General features: G+C 46.3%; 1 protein-coding gene across 18 annotated transcripts in view; it reads right to left on the bottom strand.

Annotated features, from left to right (window-relative positions):
- Positions 1 to 24,491, bottom strand: part of RBFOX2 (RNA binding fox-1 homolog 2) — a 173,910-nt gene extending 149,419 nt beyond the window's left edge. For 5 of the 18 annotated variants that reach the window (XR_007630095.1, XR_007630099.1, XR_007630097.1 and 2 more), the window contains exon 1: positions 24,050 to 24,487. Coding sequence is in view for 10 of the 18 variants with exons in the window: in XM_050325385.1 (XP_050181342.1) it covers positions 24,050 to 24,250 (201 nt within the window). In the remaining 8 variants the exon portion in view is untranslated. Of the gene's footprint in view, positions 1 to 24,049 lie in introns of all 18 variants that reach the window. The other 13 variants (XR_007630093.1, XR_007630094.1, XM_050325391.1 and 10 more) reach the window with 6 other exon arrangements.
- Positions 24,492 to 25,235: the final 744 nt, after the last annotated feature.

Raw genomic sequence — 25,235 nt, 5'->3', positions numbered from 1 at the left:
TCTTTGCATTAAGAAGTAACATTTCCCTCCCTGAGCCTACGGATGAAACGCAGAACAGAAGAGATCTAAAAACACTGGGCTCCTGAAATTACAGCATCCTGTATCTTCCTATGTGGCACATTCAGATGAAGGAAACAAAAAAGGGAGCCACCCTCCCACTGAACACACAAACATCTTAAATTAGGTACAGAGAAACTGGCAATATAGCAAACTCCTGAGCTGGACTGAAGGCACCCTGGCAAACAGCAGACGAGAGCCAGTCAAAGCTTAAAACCACGCCAAAGCACCACTTGCTTTTTTTGTTTTATTTCTCACGGTTCCTTTGTAAATATAGCCCACATTCTTAGTCAAAGCTCTAGACAGTTGCAGCCCTATAAATTCAGTTCTACTTGCTCCTTCCTTCTGCACGTTTGGTAACAACTGCTCAACCCAAGTATAAAGGGATTAAAACTCAACTCCCTTGAGCTACACAGTGATACTAACCTCTTAAGAGCATGGTTTTTACAGCCAGATTAAGCCAACCTCAAAAATCACTGTACCAACAAAGGGAATTGCTCTGGTTTTTTTCCCCCTCCTGTTCCCAAGCGTGCATCCCTACCTCACCTCTTGCATGCGCAGTGGGGATCACAGAAGAACATGGCAAGTCAGATCAGCTTGCTGATCCTCCTGGAAACTAATCCCTCAAAAAGGAGAAGGATTAAGCTTCACGAACAAAAGTGGTCGCCACAGGCCACGTAATCTCTAACACCTGTACATGGAAGGGTGTATGACCACATAGTTGGAGTCAGGGAGAAGGCAGGGCTGCTCTCTCAGTGAAAGCATAGTTTTCCACCAGCATAAATCAACTTGAACAATGGGAGCTTTGCTGACAAGACTCCTCCTTAGAAACTACCAATCCTTGACCTCCATGCATTTCAGAGCCTTTAACACAGGCATCTTTAACAGTGCTTTAAGATTCAGAGTTTTTACTCCCCTGAAGAATTCATCATAAGAAACATTAAGCAATCATCTGAGGCAGCAAAGAAAGTCATGGTTGTCATCACATTTCATGGCTTCCCTTCCCCATCCCAAAACATCTCCAGTGCTGTATGGTCTAACCAGATACAAGTGATGTTTGCTCATACTTTGCCCCTTTTTTCATTCCTCAGAAGCAGGGAGCAACTCAAGTCTGCTGCTGCTCTACCAAAGATTGGAGTTGCTTAAGTAAGTTTTCATTAGCAAAGTGATGCTCTAAAGACAGCAGCCACAAGTATCCAAAACCAAGGTGTCATGATTGGTCCATGAATTATGTACAGAGCTGTGAGAATCCAGCAGGGAAAGAGCGTTTTTATCAATTAAATCTACCTGCCCTTGGTAGCTATTTTTCAGATCAGTAATTGCAGAGGACCTACAAAAACAGATGCTAATACCTTTTTCTCCAGTGAATTTGCAAAAGCACACACAGATCCCTTCTGTTTTCAGTGCTTCATATTTGTGACCTCTGTGACTTTCAGACAAGAAGCACTGCTCTTTGCTACAGGCCCATCCACCACTGTCACACAGAGACACCAAGGATTTGACAAGTCCAACGGCAGAACACTGATTCTGGGGAGAATGTCAGGGGTAGGAGGAGGCATGGAGAAGACTTCATTATTAAGCATGCTAAAAGCAAACATCCTCTGTCATCTGAGCTATCCATATTTTAGAAACGTTCCTGCTTCTCAGCCTGATGCTACAGCCTTCAACAACAAGATCTGCCCACAACCAAGAGCTGAGAGACTATCTTAGCTTGGAATATGACCTGGCTTCAGTGATTAATGCTTTCATTACACCTCAGCTGGACTACAGCTGGTGATGGTGACAGTACAAAACTTCAGCTTTAGGAAATTACAAATCACAGAAACTAGAGGTGACGGTTTCATGCCTTGAACCACTACAGTTCTCCATACAAATGGCTAAGCATGTCTCAGGGTGAACATTTATAGAGATCATACTACAAAACACATTACTCTTGAAACCAAGGAGGACCACAGATGTCATCACTTCCCAGGAGTGGCAGGCACATCCTTACTTCAAACCCCTCTGTCTCAAAAAAAAAAAAAAAAAAAAAAAAAAAAAGGCAAAACTTTTCTTTCCCCTTAAAAAAATGCACAAAAATCTTCAAAAACTTCTCTTGAAGTTTGCTTTCCCTAAAAAGGATAGCAAAGAACAAACTATCTCGTTATACTAGTTGCGTTGCTTAATGCAACCTAAATGACGACCACAAAAGTTAATGCTGTGTTATATAAAACATATATTTTTGCACATATATTTACACATACATTACATATATTTGTACATGAACCTGATCAAAACTAAAATGTAACATAACTCTACACTTTCTAGGCAACTACCAACACCAATGGGGATTATGCAGCACTAAAACTGTCACATAAAGGCATAAAGGCCTAGGGAAGTTGCTGAATTTGCAGTGCATCTTTCTAATGCAAAAAACAAGTCCTGAGGCACCAACACTACAACCTGTAGTGTATAAATGTTTGTGACAAAATGAAGCTTGTAATCCACCCGGGTGAAAAACCGCACCTCCCAAATCCCATCCCATATGAAGACAGTATTGCATCAGTCAGAGTCTATTGAAAGATAGCACTGGTACCTGGAGGATTACTTGCAGCTTTGAAGCAGCAGCAGAAAAAGGAAAAAAAAAAATTAAAGGATGTTGGAATTTCACACAGATGTGGCTGCTGCATGGGAAAGCTGTTATCAGCCACACAGAAAGGCACTGTACAGATTCAGGACAGAAGGGTTGAACACATGCAAATCACAGATTGAATGAGATTGCTTTTGTCCCCCACTGCTCTTCAATCAGATCAGGAAGATGAGGAAAAAAACTGAAATCTGCTCCCTTCTGAAAACAGTCAAAAATCTCCTGGGGGAATAAGAAAGAGGGCAGGAAGAAAAAATTTTCCTTTTCTCCTGCCATTACTATGGGTACAAATGAGAAACTCCCAAACTTAAAATCTCTACTACCCAAAGAGAATATAAAAGCACAGAGCCCCACACTCTGGTGATGGCAATTGTAGCTCTCCTATATCCAAGAAGCCACACATAGCAATCAGGTTTAGCTTCTCAGCTGACTACATGGAGGTCTTACCATTCATGAGTCCCAGTCTGCCAGGTTTTGTATTTACTTCTGGAGGGGCTGAATGCTTCTGCCCACAGCAAGAGCACATTTGCAAGCTCTGTGTGCTAATTGGGAAGTGCAGTCCCAGACTTTCTCCTGGTTGCTGCATGAAGGCTTCACACCTTTGCAACTTGGTGTCTCCCACTCCTCCAACTTTAAAAGCAATAGGAGGAAGCTTCTTTCAGACATTTCCCTCTCCTCTACTGTCAGGAAGGAGAGGGAATCGCCATTCCTACCAGTACAAAGGTCAAAAAAAATTACCCTCTGTTCCCTATCTTCTGGCCTTTTTGACTTAGTAGCCAGTGGATGCTCATGGACACATGCAATGATTTAGGCTTTCCTGGGGTTTGTCTTGCTCCTCTCTCTCCATTGAATTACTCTGCTGTTTGCTGCAGAGAAGCCACAGCAAGCAATATTGCAGCCACCGCTTCACAGGTAACAGCACACTCCATTGCTCCAGGTGTAAGAGTCAAAGTGGGAAAAAGGACAGCACATTCTTCCCCCTGCCAAGGTTGCCCATCACAACCACACACTGCAAACTGCAGCCAGTGACTCTAAGACACTTTGCCTTTGGCTGAGGGGAAAGCGTGCAGATCGAAAAGCTTTGCATTTGCACAGGCATGAAAGGACTGGGTTTCTCTCTGGGAGGGAGCTCTGTTTTCTCCAGCATCTGTCAGACCCTGGAGACCCCTCAGCACTCTATTAAACACTAAAATCCAAGAGGGCTGTAACTGCACAGGATTTAAACAAAAAAAAACAAACAAAAAACAAAACAAACAAACAAAAAAAAACAACCAAAACCAAAAACAAAACAAAAAGCCAGCCCTTTCCACTGTGTACTCCATCCTTTACATATCACCTCTACTACAGAAATTGTTTTTTGAGGGAAATTATTGGTCACAATTCTGATTATTACACTTAGTTTGCTCACGAGATATACTAGCTTTCAAATATCAACATAATGACTAAAGAAAAATTCAATTCCATGTCAAGGCTGATATATTCATCAAAATCCAGAAGGAAATTCTGGACAAAGAGGGTGAGACAAAGAACGAGCCGATTTACATGATCCAATTAGAGGTGAAAAAACACTCCTCTGTGCAGCCAGGAGGAGGACCTGAAACTCCATCCGACTCTGTCAACCGGGACCAGAGAGCACTCTGGTCAAAGGAAGCTTCCCCAGGGACCAGCCACCTGCTGTAATTGCTTTAAAAAGAAAATACAGAGGAACAAAGCAAGGATCAACACAATGAAGATGGTACCAAACATAAACCCAGAAGTTTCTGTAAAGAGAAGTGATAATCTGCTTCCAAAGGTATAAAGTATGTCTTCAATAGCTTTTATGAGTTGTGATAATGTGAAGAGTACAGATCTTTTAAATGTTTAAGAAAAAATTATTCAGATTACCAAGAGTAACATCATAGGCAAAAGGGAAATGGTTTCCACTAGAACAATAAAAGAAACATTTCCTCTCAGAAACTGTGAAACATGATTTATTTTTTTTAGCACAACCATCCCTGAAAACTCGGTATACAGAAGAGAGGAGAACCCCAAATGGTGTGTAGAAAATAAAGATGTGGTTTGCAGAGAAATCCACACCACCAAGAAGAAATACTGATAGGACACAATACCAAATACCACATTTAAAGAGACAGTAGAAAAAGATTAGGATCTGGTAGCCCAGGCAGACTTCAGCACGGCTGCAAGGCAGAGACACAGGCAAACCTGCCAACAACCCTGCAAAAGGGCCGGCGCCCACCCACGCTGCAGATGGAAAGACCTTAGGGCTACCTAAGTCTCACCAACCTGCAGCTACAGAACTCCAGGGTGAGCCTGGTGCAGGCGGCCGACCCCCGCCCCCCCGTCCCCGAACACACAAGACGCAGGCCGCCCTTGGGCAGGCGCAGCACTGAATTCACCAGCGGGTGCTGGCAGGGTGCCTCGACACCGGGAATTCAATAGGAACAGCAGGCCGAGGAGGAGTGAATAATTCAGGCACTCCACTCGCTTACACCATGTCGAGGAAAGGCGAAGCCTGTTCACACTGCCTTCAGCCACCCCGTGCACTCACGTTCAGGACCGGGACGAGGAGCCGGTGTGGGAGCGGCACACGGGTGGGCAAGGCCCGCAGTGCCGGGAGAGCCGCCGGCTTGGTGAACCGTGCCACGCTGGCAGGAGCCAGCGAGCCCGGCCTGCCCTTGCCACCAGCGGGAGTGGAGCGCCGACGCGCTACACAGCACAGCTTGTTCCCCTCACACACACAGCTCCCTGTGTCCCGCCTGGAAGGAAAAGCCACCGGGAGTGTCATGTGCTTTCCATCAGCCAGGCTCCCAAAGCTTAAAGCAGAAGAGGATGGAGGCTATTCCCTCACAGCCACTGCTCTGCCCCTGGAAATGCTAGCGTTATATTAGTCTAGCAAAAATGGGAAAAGCTAGAGGGAGGGAAAAGGAGGATAAAGTGAGACAATGTAAGAGTGTTGGGGATATGAAAAATGTTAAACTTCAAAGCGACAGGGTTGCTGATTCAACACTGCATCATGCAGGAGAGGAAAAAGCTTTTGGAAAAAAATCCTCTGTGCCAGTCAGTAATGTCTAATGATGAGCAGGAGCACACAGAAGGACTGAGGAGAGTCTCCATCTCCTCTTTGCAGACTGAGAACAGACAATGATTACAACTAAACACACTCCAGAAACACAATTTCTCCTTGCCACCACTAGGAACAGGAAAACGTCAAGAAGAGCAAAAAGTATCACTAGATTTCTTTCCTCCCCTTCCACAGGGACATCTAATGCTGAAACTGTTCTGCCAGACCAACTCTTGAGGCCAGAAGAGACACAGTAGATCAGCCCAAAGTTCTGGGTACTCTCAGTTTTAAAGCATGCCTGTCCAACCACAGGCAAACTGCAACACGGCAAAACTGCCTCCAGCACATAATGGGCATGCTCCCTCCTCCTCCAGCTCAGCAGCCAGCTTGCCTTGAGACAAGGTACCCCACCTTATCCCACTGGCCAGAACAAAAACATTCCGAATTGGCCAGGGCACGAACAAACAGCAGTTACAGCAGCCGACAGCAAGACAGGGAGCCTCACTGTGTACCAGGCAGCTGATAACAGCACTAAACCAGTCTTCACCACCAGGAGTTCTCCCCATCCCTTCTGCTCTCAAGAACTTTCCAACCAATTGATTTGGGACCAAACACCTCACCCAGCGGCCAGCAGTGCCAGCTGTACTTCCCAGGCATCACACTACAACTCATGGACACGCTCAAGCAAACAGCATGTGCAATGGCACTGTACAAGGCTAAGCAGATGGAAGTAGATTGGGTCCACTGTGTTCAGCAGGAGCCTCCAGGGGAAAAAAAATATCTCATTTGATACCTATTCCTTTTCCTGCACACCAGACGGACAGGGTAAGGCATCTTAAAGACAGATGTCTGCCCCATTACAGATCTCTCTGGGGCCTGCCAGGACTTAGCCTGTAGTTCAGCAAACAAAGAATCCCAAGCAGAACACGAAGCCCTACGTAAATCCTCGCAAGCCTGGGCTCCAGAAGCAGTTTCTTTATCTTCCCTGCATTTTTTATTATCTTTTTAAATTTTTTTGGCACTCTGCTGACTGCCACAAAGGTAATGTTTGGAATGTACAAATCTGTGCCAAAAACTATGCAGAAAGAAAACCTTAACAACTGTGTTTTAGCTGAATACAAACTTAGTTCACAGTGTATTTAGGTCAAGCCTTTTGCCCTTCAGATCTTACTGTACAAACACCTGCAAACCAGTAGCTCTTCCTTTGTAAAACAGAGGCGGGATGAGAGAAGGGAAAAGAGTATGAAGTCCCTCTCAGTCTAAATTCCTCATTCGGTTTTACAAACAGGAATTACTGCATCATTAGATTTAGTGGCAGTACTTAAAATCAAATCAGATTCGGTAAGAGGAAAATAAAGCTATCAACTCCTGACATTTGCAACTTCAAGTGTATTAGACCAGCTCCTCCATTTATATTTAGTACACCAGTGAAGAAAGCAGCAGTCTCTAATTAAACAGACACAGCATAATCTTTACTGAGGGAATCAAACGCACCAGAAACCTTCCCCTTCCTGGTGCCACGGCTCCCTGGGAAGCCAGGCTCCCACTTGCAGCGGAAACCATCCCAGTGAGTGAGTCAGCGCAGCTATCCCAACGGGGCACGATCCAGAGGGCCGTTGGAAACAGCTGCTGGGAGATCAACCGAAAGAGAGAAATAAATTCAGACAAGGCCCCAATTTTGCCTGCTCCAAGAGGATTGTTTAATTCGGTTCACTTTGTCTGGGCCACAAGCCTCCCCCATGCCTCCAGGGACTTGTCTCCCCATTGAAGGGGGCAACAGACATCATTTTAGCTTCACTGACACCATCATGGACTCTAGAAGCCAGAAGAAACTTATGTGATGTGCCTCTTGCTGTCCAAAGAGAACCTCCTGGAAGAGCTCCTATACAGCAAAGTCTCAGGCCATTTCCTAGCACAAGGGAAAGCAGTACAAATTGGGGGACAGAAGGTTGCAATTTGGGAATGCAGGGCTCTGTCAGACACTGCCAAGCAGTTTTTGATATTCCTAAGATTTACAGAAACTGCAGACTTACAGATCTCACCTACTTCCTCAACTCAAATCTTTCAAGGAATTTACTGATTTCCTACAAGCTCCTCACTATAAAATGGTCCCTGTTTTTCTCATGTTTGCATTGGGCACAAACAGCACTGGCGCTGCTTGGGTACATGCTGCCCAAATTCAGAGAATAAAGGATGCAAATTCCCTTTAGCTTTAAATTTACTATGAGAAGCAGTTTTCTTAACTGATCCTTCTCACTCCAAGAAAATTGGAGCTATTTTATATCATGACCTTTGACCTACAGGAAACAGCAAAGTAAGAGCCGAAAAGGAATATCCACAGAGAGAAAACAGCAGGAAAGGGACCAGACGAGTATCATCAACATGCATAAAGTTTTCCAGATCCCTGTTTCAGTTCCTGGGCCAGCTGATAGTTACTGAGCAGCAACACACTGCACCCAGCTGCAAACATGCATCTCAACCTCGAGATTCCCCTTCACAATCAAAGGAAGGGTGGGAATCTCTCTGTGAGACTGCCCAGGAGGTGGAAACACGGCATATTTGGCCAAACCTCATTACAGGGCATCTCCGGTCTTTCTCTCCTCTGCTGCTTGCTCACTGTGACAGCCAGCCTATCCATCACACAACTCATCAGCATGCAGTCGCCTGTCCCCCCCTGCCCACACCCTCCCCGTACGCTCCCCAGCATGCAGCAGTAATTGCCTTTCCTATTAGCCCACAGCGACAACAGCTGCCATGGCAACTAGCAATGATTTTAATAAGTTGGGTCTGTTTTCAAGGGCAGCACACGCGTGCCGGCACATGAGCACGTTGCGGACGTGCGCCAAGGGAAAGGAGGACCTGCCCTCAAATACAAAGGCAGAGTTGGAAACACAGTTGCATCAGAGAAACCAAGGATGAGCAAATGTTTACCCCCGTCCTGTGCGGGAGGAGTGGACAACCGCTCACTCCTAAAGCAGTATGGATATGAGAGTGGCATGGTGGTACTAAACATGCAAAGGACTCTCCTTGCTGGAGCTACAGATGCTGCCCAGGTGACAGAAGTGATGTGCAGCTGCACTCTCGATACATTGTGCCACATCAGTGCACACATTGCTACTGTTGGCACTGCTCAGATGGGCACTGCCAGCACTGGACAGCACCTTCCCTCTCTAAAGGGCAGCAGAGGCAACACATCCACAGTGGAGTCAACTGGACTGAGCGATAAATTCTCCTCTTTGGCATTACTCATTTTCTATGAGATCATGAAAAAGAAATTCTGAGCCAAATGGAGAGTAGAGGGAAAGGATCACTTCTTTCAGAATCTACTGACCCCAGACCACCTTAGCCTCGAGGAAAGGTTTCACACCACACACCCCAACACAGGGAGTCATTACACAAGAGGCTGTACCCACTGTAAATACCCCACAGACACAAGGGCTGCTATCAGTCAGACCAGCCTACACCAGGTGGTCTAATGTTGTTTATTACAGAAGTACTAATACAACATTTGCAAGTCATAAATTTAATACTACTGGGGTTTTTTGGGGTTTTTTGTTGGTTTTTTTGTTGGTTTTTTTTTTCAAAAGCCTTTCAAAGGTTTAGCCTAATCAGCTGTCCATCAGCTGCTACAAAGGGACACTTTCTGCTATGCAAACTGTACCGGTATTTGTAAACACATAAAAAACTTGGAGCAAACAGACAAGAAAAGCAAGCATGGCATGGTGAAGCCCAAGATTTCAAAACTGGCTGCAAGGCTAAGCACATAGTATCATACCAGTCTCACAAGCTATGCAGACTCATGGGAGAGGGCAATAAAAAAAAAAAGATAAATATGTACAGACAAACCATGTACTTCGTCCAAGCCTAAAGAAAATATTAAACATGTAACAACAGGATGTAGATCCATATATGTAATAAATTTTAACTGAATTCTGGTGCTATGGAAAGATGTTGTAAAATGATGCAAACTCTCTTCTGCTAACACAGCAAACTGATGAAGCACAAGACAGGAGCAGTGCTCACCAAGCCTCCAAGGACCCTCCTTTAAATGGAGGGGACAGCATTAAAGCAAGGAGACCACCTAGTTCAAACTAGGGGAATAAGGATGGCCCACTGGACCCAGTGCTCCAAGATTTCTGCTCCTTCACAGGTGAGCTGGCGGAGTTGTTTCATTCCTCTGTGCATTACCTCACACCACTTTTCTTCCTAACACGAATGCCACGCAATTAGGATTTAAGAAGGGCTCAAATCCAGGATAACGAAGGCTAGGCTAAAAAATACAGGGATATTTAACTGCTAAAAACAAAGGATTAAATCAATGAACAGGAACCAAGAGATCTGTTTTGATTCCTGTAATGCTATCTGCCTTGAACAAACTCTGTGGATACATTAGTCTCCGGCTAGCCCATACATGACAAAAAAAACTTCACGCTACCTAGTGAACTGAGCCACGCTGGAAGCTGTGGAGAAAAAGAGACTTCTGGGAACCTGCACTATTCCCTTGTCTGACACCTGAGCTGTGACTGTGAACCCCTCCCCCAGGCAGTAACACTACTTCATTTTGCTGTACATCCTCCCTTTCCAAGCAGCACACGAAAATGATGTTCCATCCTTGCCAGATTCATTGCTGCCCAGGGGGTTAAATACGGCAGCAATGAATTGACTGGTCTTGTTAATTTAATTCAGCTACATGGGAAATCTGTAAACAGAAGCAGAAGCCATGACAATATTATCAGAGGGCTCTGAACACAGCCTTGAATAATTTGCTTTTGGTTATCACTGCTAACCATGCAAGGAAGAAGAAATTTTCCTACAGGACATTTTACATTTTTATACATGTTAAACCTCTTCCAGGTAAGAAGAAAGTTTCCTACAGGCAACATCACTTTTTCTACCCTGCCAATTAGCTTCACACAGAACATGCTGACCTAGCATTTGACTAGACTTGCTTCCAGCAGCTCCAACCCAGAACTAATTTAACAGAGGTGAAAGCCCCCCCGAGTCACCAGAGAAGGCAGGACCACCTGCCCTGGCTCCATGAGGATGGAATAGCCTTTGGAAGATGAGTGATACCACATCCCATACTCCCTTCCCACTGCAATCTTATTTCCACAGTGCCCCTGTTCAAACACAGCCCGTACAAAATTAGTGGTAATTTTTTCTAGCAACTTCACGAAGATCGCTGCCTCCATGAGGAGCACTCAGTAATAGTCATCTGTAAATAACCACGTCATTCTGAGAGTGAAGTTAATCACCCAACAGCCTCCACAGCCCAGGAAAATCCACACAAGACAGAAAAGTATTTACCTACGAAGTAAAGTTGGGAAGTGACCTATTAAGAAGTTCTGCACTACTTAATGTGACTGTATTCATCATCAAAAAGCCTGCCCAGGAAGTCAGAGGCAGAGAAAGCCTTACAATGGTAGGAATTAACCCATGGAAGAGGAACAACGCCACGTGTTTATTCCTGCCCAAAGGGCCCAGAGATTTCAGGATTGTCTTTAAAATCCTATTCCAGAAACAACAGTAAAAATCAGGAGTTGCAGAACCAACCAGACAGATCTACAGACCTCAGAATCTTAACTGCAAACTCCCAACAATTCAGGTATTAAGAAACTGGTAAGCCAGTATAAGAAACTACTCAGGATAATGGACATAAAATTTGTGTTTCAGACTAACCTTGAGGATCAGGTAAACTACACAAGACAAAGAGAGTACTTAATACTACTGTGCCAGCAGGGCTGGTCAGTCTGTCCAGTGTACTGCATCTTCTCCAGAACACACGCATCATCTCCTTATCAAGCACCAAATCCAAGAGAAGCTACCTCACAGAACACCTTACAATGGCTATCTGAGCCCAAGCATAGAAATTTTATGTTTATTTAAAGACAGACTTCACGAAAGAGCTTGCCAACACCTTGTCAACAACAGTGACTAGGTGAAACCAGGCATCTTGGAAAACTTCAGTGCATACGGGAGTCAAAACACACCCACCTCCTGCTACACCTCCCAAGGATGGCAAGGGACAGGCACTACTTCGGGAAGACAGTCACCACATTCACAATGCAGCCAGAGGGTTCCTCATTCTGACAGAGCAGGACCATTCTCCCAAGTTTGCCTGCAAATTCCACACTAACAACTACAGAAACCAATAGAAACAAGAACACTTACTGCAGGGTGAACCAGACCTAGTGAATCACTATCCATTCCCCAGCTACATGTTAAAACATGCAGACTGGCTAATCTTTTCCCCACACATAGTGATGCCTTAAAGGTTTTTATGCCAGCATGAGAAGGAAGGGGAACCAGACCACCAAAGTCAAAAATACAGAGGCTGGTTCAGAAAGGATGTAACAAATATGGTAAGGATGAATAAATGCTGTTATCAAATGGCACACTGCAAAGCAACACAGTATTCCTATCAAAACTCCAGTGGACCTGTCAAGCCTCATCCCACAAAGCTACCAAGCCTATGAGCTACTTCCACTGTAAATGCCTGCAGTAATCATGAGTTCCAAAAATGAAACAAACCCTATGCTCAAAAAAAAATCCAATGCAAAAACTATCTTCCTGTTTTCACTACAAAGGTCATGCCTATTTAAGGAAACCTTCCCAAGCAACATGGACATGCTCCATCTACATCCATCAACTAAGACTCCAGACTTCAGTGTAATCATTCATCAAAAAATTCCTAGTCTTTAAAGGAGTCATGGTCAAAGCTGCAAATCCAACCCATGCTCCTCCTGGCATGCCAAGCAGTTACAGATACCTGACCACTCAAGATGAAAACATCAACCCACAGCAGAGGAGGAATTCTTACTGAACCCTTTAAGCAATTAATGGTAGGAGGAAAACAAACACACACAAAGTCTCATTGCACTTTCATCTATTCTAGCCAACACCTTCCCCAAGGGAAACACTCATCCCCAGGAGAACCTATGCACTGGTCTGGCCAAAACAGACATACTCAGTTCTCAGCCCCATAGACACACAGGTTTCAAGACAGAATATGAAGCACCAAGAATTCTTAATGGTGCTCATTTGTGATTAATCAACAGGGAAAAGTTATTTTTCTGAATCTGCAGTATTTGACCACATGATATTCCTGTTAAAAGCCAGAAGAGATCAGGCAAGATAATGAAATGCAGCAAGCCTTTTCTGGAAGGATGTAATCAGTGGACAGAAACACACACAAAAAACAGACCTAATTACAAGCATAATTTCAATTTCCTGGCAAAGTCTCACACAAATATATATATATAGACACGTTTATCAGATGGTCAGACAATACAGATTCAAATACCAGTCTCAGCCTCATTCACCACATCCAAGTCCATCAGTCCTGAGAGCTCAGAAGTGAGCCCTGAATGAAGGGATGGATAGATGGTGTGATGGTTTTGGCTGGGATAGAGTTAATTTTCTTCACAGTAGCTGGTATGGGGTTGTGTTTTGGATATGTGCTGGAAACAGTGTTGATAATTCGAAGATGTTTTAGTTACTGCTGAGCAGTGCTTACACAGAGTCAAGGCCTTTTCTGATTTACCCCAACCCACCAGCAAGGAGGCTGGGGGTGCACAATAAGTTGGGAGGGGGCAGAGCTGGGACAACTGACCCCAAATGACACAAAGGATATTCTATACCACATGGTGTCATGGTCAGCATATAAACTTGGGGGAAGAAGGAGGAAGGAAGGACATTTGGAGGGATTTTGTCTTCCCAAGTCACCATTACACATAATGAAGTTCTGCTGTCTTGGGGATGACTGAACACCTGCCCATCCGTAGGATGTGATGAATTAATTTCTTGTTTTGCCTTCCTTGCATGTTTGGCTTTTGCTTTACCTGTTAAACTGTCTTTATCTCAACCCACAAGTTTTTTCACTCTTCCCAGTGAGGAGGAGTGAACAAGTGGCTGTGTGAGGCTTAGTTGCCAGTTGGGATTAAACCATGACAGATGGAAACACTACAAAGAGTTAGTTCCACTGTAACTCTTTATTCAACAATCAAAATCCACAGTTGGTCCATTTCTTTTTAGATTCCCCTTCTCTGAACCATTCTCTGGTCCATGGTTGACATCTAACCATCACACAGATAGCACTGTTCACAAAAGCCACTATCACCTCCTGCTGAATCCATTCCACCATGGCGTTGCAGAGGATGGTATTGCCTCCTGTCCGTGACTGCGACCTCTCAGCCCAGCTCTAACAACACTTGGCATGCAGACCACCACTCTCAGGGAAATCCAACTAGCCCAGGAAGTCAGAATCTTCCAAGAAGTGCTTAGGTACTACAAAGGCCATATAGAGAAAAAGCTGTTAGATGCAGCTGGTGACACTAGCAGATGCCAGGTCCCCACTGGATTTATGTGAGCATTGGAGAGGACTCCAGCCTCATCTCCTCCTGTCACTTCAAGGCAACAAGAATTCCCAGAGCACATGCAGAGGTACAAAGAATGTATTGCCAGATTAGTCTTTATCTCCTCTTTTCAAAAAGCAGTGGGATTGATTTGCAGCCCTAATGTGTCACGAAGTCTCCTCAGCAAAACATGCCTCTCTCTCCTCCTTGCTAGCCCAAGTGACCACACTGAGACCTGGATCCCCAAGAAGGGAGAGAGCTGCAGATCCCACATGGCAGCCATCGCAGGAGCAGGTCAGGAGCCAATTCCTGCCATTCCTGTCCACACAGCAGCTCTCTGATTACTAATAGACCGAAACATGCTTTTAACTCAAAAGGTAAGGTAGCTACATTCTCTCCCAGAATAGCAACTGCAAAAGTCAAGGGCTGTGGATTAAAAAATAGCAGCTACAGCTACCCATGCAACTTTCACTGTTTCCTCATGTGCAGGGATGTTACAACAAATCAGGATTATATGCTATTTTTTCCCAATCCCTGCTGCATTCAAGCCTAGGAAGCACTGCGTTCTGATCAGGAGAAACAGCTGCAGAAACCAAAAGGTATGTGGTTTTGTAGTAAAAGACAAGCAATATTCATTCTACTTAAAAAGTTTTTAGAAATGACTACATTTCTATATTTTCCAAGTGAAGTTTAACTACAATGATGACCAAGTTATTTAATTCAAGCTTTTCTGCTATTTTTTAAGATGATGACAACATTATATTTGCTCAACATGACACACTTAAGGATCAGCCTGTGGAAGCAGCAGCATTCACATATAGAGTGGATGTTGTAGAGAGCCGTAGGTCAAGGATTTGACCAAAACCTCACCAACTACAATAAAAAATACTAATTAAAAATAAATCAGGTTATAAATTTTCTCAGATTTTTTGCAAAACTGGTTTTATTACCAGTTCCACAATTTCCCATTTCTATAATAAGACAGAATATACCTTTCCTACATCTCAGAAAAAATAAGATCATCGGTATCTCTGAAGCACAGTAGTCAGTACCACAGAAGAGACCATTAAAAATTAATCGTTCCGTTTTCAGTGCAAAGTTTAGATTATCTGCAGTAAATTCAGTTTGGGGTCATACATGAGATGAAAAATAAGAAATGAAATATTGGATAGTTCTTGGTCCAAAACCTGACCTCACACCCATTTTAACTGGTTACAAACTCCCATTAGATTTAATAGCGCTCAGTGAGCACTATCCATTTGCTACACTTGCGGAGGTGAAGTCATTTCTAAAAACATAAGAGGTACAACCACATAATTATGACTTCACACGATGACTTCTTGCCACGTTCTCCTGCTGGGCACTTGCTGGGCATGAACTCTGGCCCTTACCATGCGGATGCCCCGTGTATCAAGTCTCCCCAGTCACAGCCTGCTGCAGCACAGGTTCTCACTCTGGTACGTTCTCTGTCTCCTTTGCATTGAGGACACAGCACCCAGCACCTTCAGACCACACAAGGTCAAACCCCAACCCCCACAGCACTGCCATAGCATAACGCACCTCTCCCAAAAACTGAAGCATTGAAAGCATTCTGCATTTTCACACGCTTCAACTTCTGCTCCTAGACAAAACAAATAGCAGGATGGGCAGGAGCTTCAAAAGCCAACTGGATTCTCCTACAGGCTGCCCAAGAGACATTCAGATCCACTACTGCAAAACAGCAGCAGTGTTGCACACGCTTTATTGCCTCAGTTTCCTCCACGATCTGAATCATTCCTAAGGCCAACATAACACAAACTCCTGCTTCCTACTCTTGTACATGCCACCAGCCCCAGGACATCTGCCCATATCACACTGCCAGCTCCCACTTCTTTCAGCATGCCCCATGCTGCAGCAACACCACAGCCGAGATTTCCTTCCATGAATGAACCTTTTGGATCTCCCCAGGCTGTGTGGCTGGTCCCACTAATGGAAGTAAAAGCAGCATCACTCAGACAGAGCAGTCTTTAATCCCAGGAACAACCCTACGTCACTCCAAAGCTGAGCTTCAAGAAAAGGCAAGGCAAAGTACCTACAAAATACACTCCATCCTGGTCCAGCTTCACTTCAGCACTACACAGGGCTTTTAATATTAAACAAGGATAGGAAAGAGGCCTCTGATGGATCTGCTTTCCAAGACAGTAGAGTATGAAGGGTAATGGAGGGGCCATTCCTTGCATTTCCCCTCATTTCTTCTTCCCACAAAAAGGAAGCAAAGCCACAGAACAGAATAAAACCAAAAAGATGGGCAGAGATGGCTCAGAAGTATGATCCCACAGAAACCGCTTGGAGAGTCATGCTTGGCTCCTCTGCTTGCAGATCCAAGAACCCAGGAAGAAGGCACCCAGCCATGCAGCAGGGCAGAGCCCAGCCTTCCTGGGCCTCACTGCCTGAGGTCAGTGAGAAGGCTGGAAGAAAGGCAACCTTCCCACCCCTATCCGGGTAAGGGAATGGCAACCATAAGCAGCAAATTATAGCACTAGGATCCCAGCTACAGCCTCCCCTCAGCCCACGCAGCACTAAATCAAGGTTTTTTAGTGATGCCTTGGTGGGATTTTCTTCCTGGGCATCACCCCCAGTGGTGACAACCACCCCAAAGTGTCTGCAAGGATCTCCCACAGAAATAGCAATGGGAAAGCTGTACAGAAAGCCTCAGTTAAAAGAGCACAATGCTCCTGTTCCTTGAAGAAACCTGAGCTGGATCCAGATCCCAAGACCTCCAGAGGCCTCTGGGGAACATATTCTGATATTTGCAACACACAGAAATGCCACATAAAGTTGCTTCTTTAGTCTCTCTATTAAAGGAAATTTAGTTGTGTACAGCCAGAGGGTAAAAAGTGCTGATACACTGAGGGGTTTTTCCTCCCCCTTAAATGGTGCAGCTTCTTCCCCATCTCTATGCTAATACTTGCATTATTATTGAGGCAATTATGAGCAGATAAAAGCCAAGAAAGTCATACAAAAAAAGCAACAAGTGCTTCTAGCCCATGCTCTTTGAAGCAAGCATCCAATCTTTCTGCACAACAAACTCTCCTAGACAAAGGCAAGCACAGGCAACAGCCACGTGAACACACAGCCCCTTCCAAAACATGCCAGAGTGAATCCCACTGTCCTATCCAAGTAAAAGATCTCATTACCTCTCTTCTAATCAGTATGAATTGCAACTACACTCTGCCCACACTCCAAAGGTTAGGAGGTGGCAATGGTATAGCTGATTGAACACCAATGCCACCCCAAGTGAGCTGACAGAAACTGCCAAAATTTCCTGCTCTGCCCAAGCAGATGCTGGATCCAGCTCAAGTTCAGCTGATGCCCCTCATTAAACAATGGAGCTTTTGTATACAACCTTTCCTTCTTTTTGGCCACTTAAATACATCATATCACTGCTAAGGAGTTAGAGACCCATTTCCTTCAGACCAGCAAGAGAACTGATAGGGGTGGTTTCGACAGATGCCATATGTACACGTGACAAGCCAAACAAGAGAGACACTGGAACGGTTCACAAACACCCTGGAAATCTTCCAGAGCCGAGAACGCAATTTAGAAACCTAGAAAACTATGTCGGGACTTTCTTAGCAAAGGTTTCCTGCAGGAAAGGTGCCCTGGCACAGCTCAGCAGGACAGCTCAGCAGAGCCCTGACAGGGAATGCTGTGGGGTCAGAACAGCGGCATGGTCTAGGACTGGTGAGGACTGTTTCATATAGCCCCTGTCATCATAGATTTGGCTCCTATAAACACCTCTAACTCAACCTGGAAAAAAGGAGGTGAACTCAGGAAAGTAAAGCAGAGGGAGGGGGAAGCATGCTGGGGAAAATACATGCACATCTTTCAAACTGAATTTACAAGATTGCTGGCAAAATTAAATTTATTGGAGAGCAAAGGGAGTTAAGGCCCAAAATGCAGCCAAGCAGCTCTAATCCCTAAACATCGGGATTATCTCATGACAGCTACACTCAGGCGTCCACTCAATACCACTGTAAAATGTAGATCAACAGAATGCTTCAATGAACTGGAACTCGTTACCTCTAATTGCTTCTCTCACTTCTCTTCTGGATGTTCCTCTGATCCCTCAGCCACCACATTTCAACAGCAAAGACGCATAAACGCAGAAGGTCAAGTAATATCAGAGATGGGCAAATTAAATAAGAGGTTTCCAGACACCCAAAACATCTCCCCCTCTCTTTCACTTCACACAAAAACCAAGGTTTGCTGCACGCCAGGAGACAAGTCAGCAGCACAAGAGTAATAGGTTTTGAAACACCTTCAACTGATGTGATCCCTAGCATTTTCCAAAGGGGCAGAGGTTCCTGTGCAGCCAACCAAATGCTGCTAACGACAGGCTTTATTTTTCCAAGCTAACAGGGGTATGTCCTCCAGCAGCAGTTTCCAGGGGGCCACAGACCACACACACAGAATCCAGTCCAGATCCATCTCAACTTCAATTCTGCTTCCCTACCACTACTGCAAATGAAGCAGTTAAATTTTTAATTTAATTTTATTTTACTGCTGCCTTCTTTGCATCTCACGTGTTGTGGTACTCCTACTGCCACCAGCCTCACACAGCAGAGCCACTGAAAGCTCTCAGCACCCTCAGGAAACTCTCAGCACAGTCACAACAAAGCACAATGCCAGCACAGCAACATCTGTGCTAAACCTTCAGCGACCAGCACTTCTTTGAGACAGCCTTGAAAACAGAGGTGCAAACTCCCGATGCAAAAGGGCAAAGTGGGAGCCCTGCTTGCTACATGACTGGGAGGAAAAGCCAACAGAGGGTATTTCACAGGATGTGCCTGGAGCTGCTCCAAACTCAGCTAGGTGGGCAATCTTTCCAAGGTGCAAAGGAGAGGCCAGGCTTCCAGCAAAATACCAGAGCACTCATGTTTCTAAATAGGAATTCTGAAAAGGAAAAATAAAAAGCATATGTCTACAGCTGGTACACATATTCAGAAGGAAACCATCTCCAGTAGAGCCAGACCTCTGTTTGGCTTCCAACCTCGCAACTGCGGACATCACCTTTAAACACAAATCTCTGGAATCCATAGAGAAATACTGAGAGAGCCTGGAGGGGTACACTAAAGCATCCAGAATACTTCACTTGGGCTTTCCATTTTCCTGAGTAGGGCGAGAAAAGAGCCAACATTAAAGCATTCTCAACAACTCTAAAATCCCAACTTTCAGTCTGTTTGCCAAAGGTTTTCTTTGAACTGGAGATTTTCTAAGTGTTCCCAGACTGTGTCAGGTCTAACTCATCACACGCAAATATTTTAAAAAAACAAAGGACAAAAGCAAACAGAGAAACAAAAACACACTTGGAGGTGATTCATTATGTCTCAACACATCAGCAATAGTCTGTCGAAAGCATCCTAGGAAACCTCATCCTGGATCCCAGGCAGGGGTCAGCTTCTAAAGGTTGGAACTTCCTTTCTTCTCTATAGTATCTTGTATCCCCTGCATTGCTCTGCATCTCTTTACAAAGACAGCCATGCCATGAATAATAAGAGGGAGGAAAAAGCTAACCTGATTACACAGCTTTTCCACCATTTACTGGAACTAGATGTTCTCTTCTGTAAGATTTAAAAATACCGACTTCCATAGGATCTCCCACAGCAGAAAAGCTTTTATTCACTGGCCCCTTCTTGATTACAATCCCAATCGGCCCTCTTACTTGTAAACCCGAACCTGCCTTAGGAAATTATCAACAGACTGATTTCTTGCTGTCCTCTGGAGCACCACAAACAGGCCACAATTTGAATGAGGACACCGGTGGCTGTCATGAAGCACAAGCCATGTCCCTGCTCCCCCCTTTCTGTGACATACTGCAGTTCAAGGTTTCCAGTCTTCGTGGTGGAATGAGCTGGGCTGGTAGAGGGTGTTACAGACCATCTTCTGGCTCACGGCAGGAGAAGAAACCGTGGACTTTCTTGCGGAGGAAAGACTTATCGTCTGTTACATCATTATTCAGTCACAGGGGACTGATCTCAACAGCACCAGTCATCTTTATGAACCCTATGCAGACATGGCTGAATGACAACACAAAGTCTCCACTCATTGCTGCCACTAAAGGTTTACATGGCCTGGGTGAGGCACAGACCACAGCTGCACTGTCTGCCCTGAGCAGTCAGCCATGCTCACGGCTGCAGAACAGTAACTCTCCCAAACACTCAGGGATCCTAAGCACACAAGTCATTCATGAAAGAGGAACAAGGATCAGCTCTGTTCACACCTTGCATATAATTCCACCCATATATTACCCCCAGGTATAATTTTAATTCACTAACCAGTCTAGACCCCATAAAAAAAGTTAAATCAAAATTCAGCTTGGGGACTGAGGGAGGAGTTGATTAACTCATTCAACCCCAAGCAAAACGAGGTAAAGATATTTTAGTAACTTTATTCAGCAGTGTAAGATGTCTGTTACAACTCTAGCACTTGGAAGGGGAATACAAAAACAGCACCCTGGAATTACACCGTTGACTGTAGCTCTAAAGAGAAAGGGACACTTTCTAGTTAGCCACAACATTTCTCATCTTTCATCATGCAAGGAACAGAGGAGGAGAGAGATTGTTGCAAGGTCTTCCATCTGTGCAGCAGTCAGTCTCTTTTGACAAGCAGCAAATACAGCTGCATCAACAACTGCATTTCGGTGCAGTTTCACAAGCGATTTTGGCCAATATAACTTTTTTTCCCCCCCTCTCATCTGTTAGGCATTATTTTTATTCAGATCAGCAAGCTGATCCAAATGACCCAACCATCCAAGCCAGCAAAGAGCACAAACTAGGTACCAGCTAGTATTTATACAGTTAAAAAGCATCAGTACCTTTGGGGCCCTTCATTTCCAAAGCTCACAAACCTACCCAAATAATTCCAGGAGACATTCCTGGTTGGTGGTGTTTGATTTTTGCCACTTATGAAACAGAAGGAGCTAAAAACCAGCAGTTTCTGATGGACCTTTTCCTCCCACGCCACGATTAACTGAAATATGTCCCAGAAGCAGATAGCAGCCATGATCCGATTTGTCCCAATCCCAACTCAAGCAGCTTTACACCACCCTCCTAACAAGATCAGCACTGGCCAAACACCATTTATCCGGCCTGATCAAAGATGGATTAGATAATGAAACCCTAACTGCATAAGCTGTCTGAGCATGCTGGCCTGAGACAGCAGAAAACAAGAAGCCCAGTAAATATAAGGGCTGCTTTAAGCTTTTAGACACCCTTCGCCCCAAGGTCTTAATAACTAGCTACGATCTTGCCTTCCCGTAGGCTAGTTTTAATACTTCACATTAAGAGGCCCCCCAAAAAAGCTATGAGTTTTAGAGTTGCATTAGTAATTTCTACAGCTAAATGATTTATTTCAGCATTACAGGCCGTGTTCATACCCTGAACCATTGGTTGTTACAGGTTACGCACAGAAGAAACGGTGGTGGGCACGGCACTCTGTGATTCCTCGCTATCAGCTCAGAGACCCAAGGTCACCAAGTTTACACAGCAACAGCCTGTGGCTCTTGGAACAGGAAGTAGAAAATTGACAGGATCTCCAGGAAAAACAAGGTATGACAGTTGCCGGTGTTATTTCCAGCTTCCAGAAAGCCTCTAGTACACATGGGGGGGGGGGGGGGGGGTTGGAATCAAAGAATAGGCTCTTTATTCCTCTTGTAAGCATTACATACAGTTAAACATAGAGGATTTGCTAAAAAGAACCCGTTATTCTAAAATAACATACTTCAAAAGAAGACACTATCTGAACCAAAATCCTCATAAAAGGCAATCTTGTGCTTTGACTTCTAGGTTAAAAAATACTGAATTTCCCAAACATTGAAGAAAACTTTTTTCCTACCTCTGATATTATTTGTAAGTTTGGTTTCAAATTTGGTACTTCTTGCTTACAAACATGGTAAGATTCTCCAAATATATAAGCACATGCATTAACATTAAAAAGAAGTCAAAGGAAACTTCTGGACATAGAATCATAGAATGGTTTGGGTTGAAAAGGACCTTAAAGATCATGGAGTTCCAAATAACGGTATGTATTTATGCACACACACACACAATATATATGTTTATTTGTATATAAACATATATGTTTCTTTTCATATTTTATATTTAAAAGATTGAAAAATCTTTTATATATATATACATACGGAAAGATTAAAATTATGCTATAAATGCCAAGTAAGTACAATATGGGTGTCCTAATCTGAAAAACAGCTATACTGACTACAGACATACTTAAAAATCAGACCCTACTAATTGCCCATCACCTAATTTCTCTACTGTTTGCCACCATTTGATACAGAAATAAACCCCAATTTCCACTAATTAATTCCACAATTAATCCCTAGTATCATTAACACCAGCATTACACACTGCTGCGCACACATACTGTCGTAGCCCCGTGGCTGAACGCTGCAATCTCACTAACTTACACTATTCACTGAACAGACAACAAAACATTTCTCCCTGTAAATATGAAGAGGAGCCTTTAACCTGTACAGAAATTGTACTCACTTGCAATTAAAAAAGAAAAAAAATTCAGACTTTTGCTAAACCAGCCCAAGTCTCTTCCCGGGCAATATTCAGTTGAGTTACCATTGGTTTACATGAACACCAACCAGTTTAGCCACTAACTGCAGGTAAACTGGTGCATCTCCTGTAGTTACACAGGGCCTCCGCCTCAGTTCAAGTCCGCAGAGCTGGAAGAATTTCATGTCACCATGTTTGCGCACTCATTCATAACTCCTAGCTAGACACAACACCATAAGCACTCCTTCGATGCTGAGCATCCTTCTCTTTGCAACTGTACACATTGTCTGAGTCATACTTGACACCTATGTGTGGGAGAACACACTACTCCAAGGGATAAAAGAGCGCAGCACGATTCTTGCCAGCCCTCGAGGAGCACAAGTGGCAGCACTTGGGTGCGAAGCTCTAGCATACATTCAGGCCACACCATCACACCGGGAAAAACACGATGCTGTGGTGTGCAGAGACCACCATGAAAGGCTGAACATCAGACAGAACCACAAACAAAACTCTCCTGCTGCAAGCTGTTTAAAAAATAAATAAATCTTGAGCATGAAAACCGAGGGCAGCCTGGGAAGCAAAAAGGGAAGAGTATTGGCCGGCATTTGGCATCTTGATGAGAAGCACAGTGGAGAACAGGATGCTCCCTTTGGAAACTACCACCAGCGCTTACCAGCCCAAGAAAAGGTGAGAGAAGAAACAAGTTGAGATGAATAAATCACTCCACTTCTAAAGAGCTCCGATATACTTGTCACAAGAGACAGAAGCAGAAAAGGCCAGTGCAACTGCCATAATAAAACAATCCTCCACAAACCCAGACAAAGGGAGGCAGAAATACCTTGCCAGCATCATCCCACAAACACAAAAGCCAATGCACCTGGAACGAGCGATGTTTTGGGGACGACCAAACCGCGCTGGCAGAAGACAAACAAGGACGTGAGATCCCGAACCAAGCTGGAAGACGCCCCCACTACTCCCGTTCTCCCCCTTCCCAGGCAGCACCTGGGATTTCTCATGGTGCGGTACGAGCCCCAGGGCGGCGCGGGTGAACCCCGCCGGCCCCGGAGCGCTGCCCGTGCCCCGCGCCCGGCCCCGCACCGCGGCCTCCGCGGGCTGCGCGGCGGTGCCCGGAGCGCCGGACCCGCTGGCGGCTCCCGCGGGCCCCGCGCCGCCGTTCCACGTGCCGGGCTGTGCCCCCGGGGCCGCCCGGCTCGGCCCGGGGAGCGCGGGGGGGAGCCTGGGGGAGCCCCGCTCGCCCCGCTGCCGGCGGGGAAAGGGCCGCACGCCCGAGTGCAACGCGTCGATTCCCGCAAACCGAAATTAAACGCGGCCCGGCCCGGCCGAGCCCCCGGGGAGGGAGAGCCGGGGACGGCCCGGCCCTGCCCGCTACCTGCATGCCGCCGCCGTCGGCCTCCGCCTCCGTCCGCAGCCGCTTGCTGTGGCCGCCCTCGGCGCCGTCCCCGCCGGGCATGGGCTGCTCCAGCTCCGGCTCCCGCTTCACGCCGCGGGCGGACCCCGCGCCGCCGCCGGCCAGGAGCTGCGGCTGTGGCTGCTGCTGCTGCTGCTGCGGGGGCTGGCCGCCCTCCGCCATCCGCGCCGCCGGAGCCCCGGCCGCCCCCCGCCGCGATCGCCCCGCTCTGTCACCGCGGCGCCCGGCTATGCCGGAGGAGCAGGAACGGCACAAGGAGGAGGGGGAGGGCGGCGAGCCCCGCGCCGCGACCGGAGCAGCAGCGGGAGCGCCGGGCTCCGACCCACCGGAGCGCCTCGGTCACGGGCTCGGCGGCGGCTGGGGAGGGGCCGGAGCCCCTCGGCAATCTCCGGAAAGGCCGCCGGAGCAGCGCGACCCCCGCTCGGAAACCTTCGGCGGCGGCGGGCGGGGCGGGCGCCGGGCGGGGCGGGCGGGCGGAGCGCCGGGCGGGGCGGGACCGCCGTGGGGCTCTGGCCGCCCGCAGCCGCCGCCGCTGCGGACTCGCACGGGGCGGGAAATGGCTGTCCGGGCCCGGCCGCATCGTCCCCGCGGCCCGGCTGTTTGCGGCGAGGCTGGGCCAAAGGCGCTGCGGTTCGGGCCAGTGCCGCCCTGTGAGGGCCCGCGGTGCGTGCGGCACCCCCCGGCGGGGATGGGGTGGCCACCTTGGCCGCAGGAGCGCGGGGCACCCGCCCCTCGGGCACAGCCGCGTCCCCCGTCACGGGCTTGCTTGGTCCTGGCCCCGCTGATGCGGGGCTGCTTTTTGTGGTGATGTTTCCGCAGCTCTTCCAGTGAGGAAGCAGTACTGAACTGAGGCGAATCTGGGGCGACGGGTACTGGCTAGACCCCCAGCTTCAGGAGCATTCCAGCGTCGAGGGATGTGCTGCCCAGCTCCGCTCAATCCAAGCTCACATTAATCAGTGCATATGTTCTTCACAGCCTTTTCCAGGCCTCCTCACTGCTGTTCTGGGCACATCAGCCCAGGCCTCATCCCACAGCCACAGACCGCATCAGATTCCTTGAGAAAGGGGCTGCTCTGCTTTCCTGTTCCTAATGGCCTCCATGGGTTTCTCCTGCATTTTTATCTATATATATCTCCTTGTTTGTTCTG

The sequence above is a fragment of the Myiozetetes cayanensis genome, unplaced genomic scaffold (assembly GCF_022539395.1).
Source record: "Myiozetetes cayanensis isolate MyiCay16 unplaced genomic scaffold, myiCay2020 scf3, whole genome shotgun sequence".
Classification (NCBI taxonomy): domain Eukaryota; kingdom Metazoa; phylum Chordata; class Aves; order Passeriformes; family Tyrannidae; genus Myiozetetes; species Myiozetetes cayanensis.
This window is presented reverse-complemented; position numbering and strand designations above follow the sequence as displayed.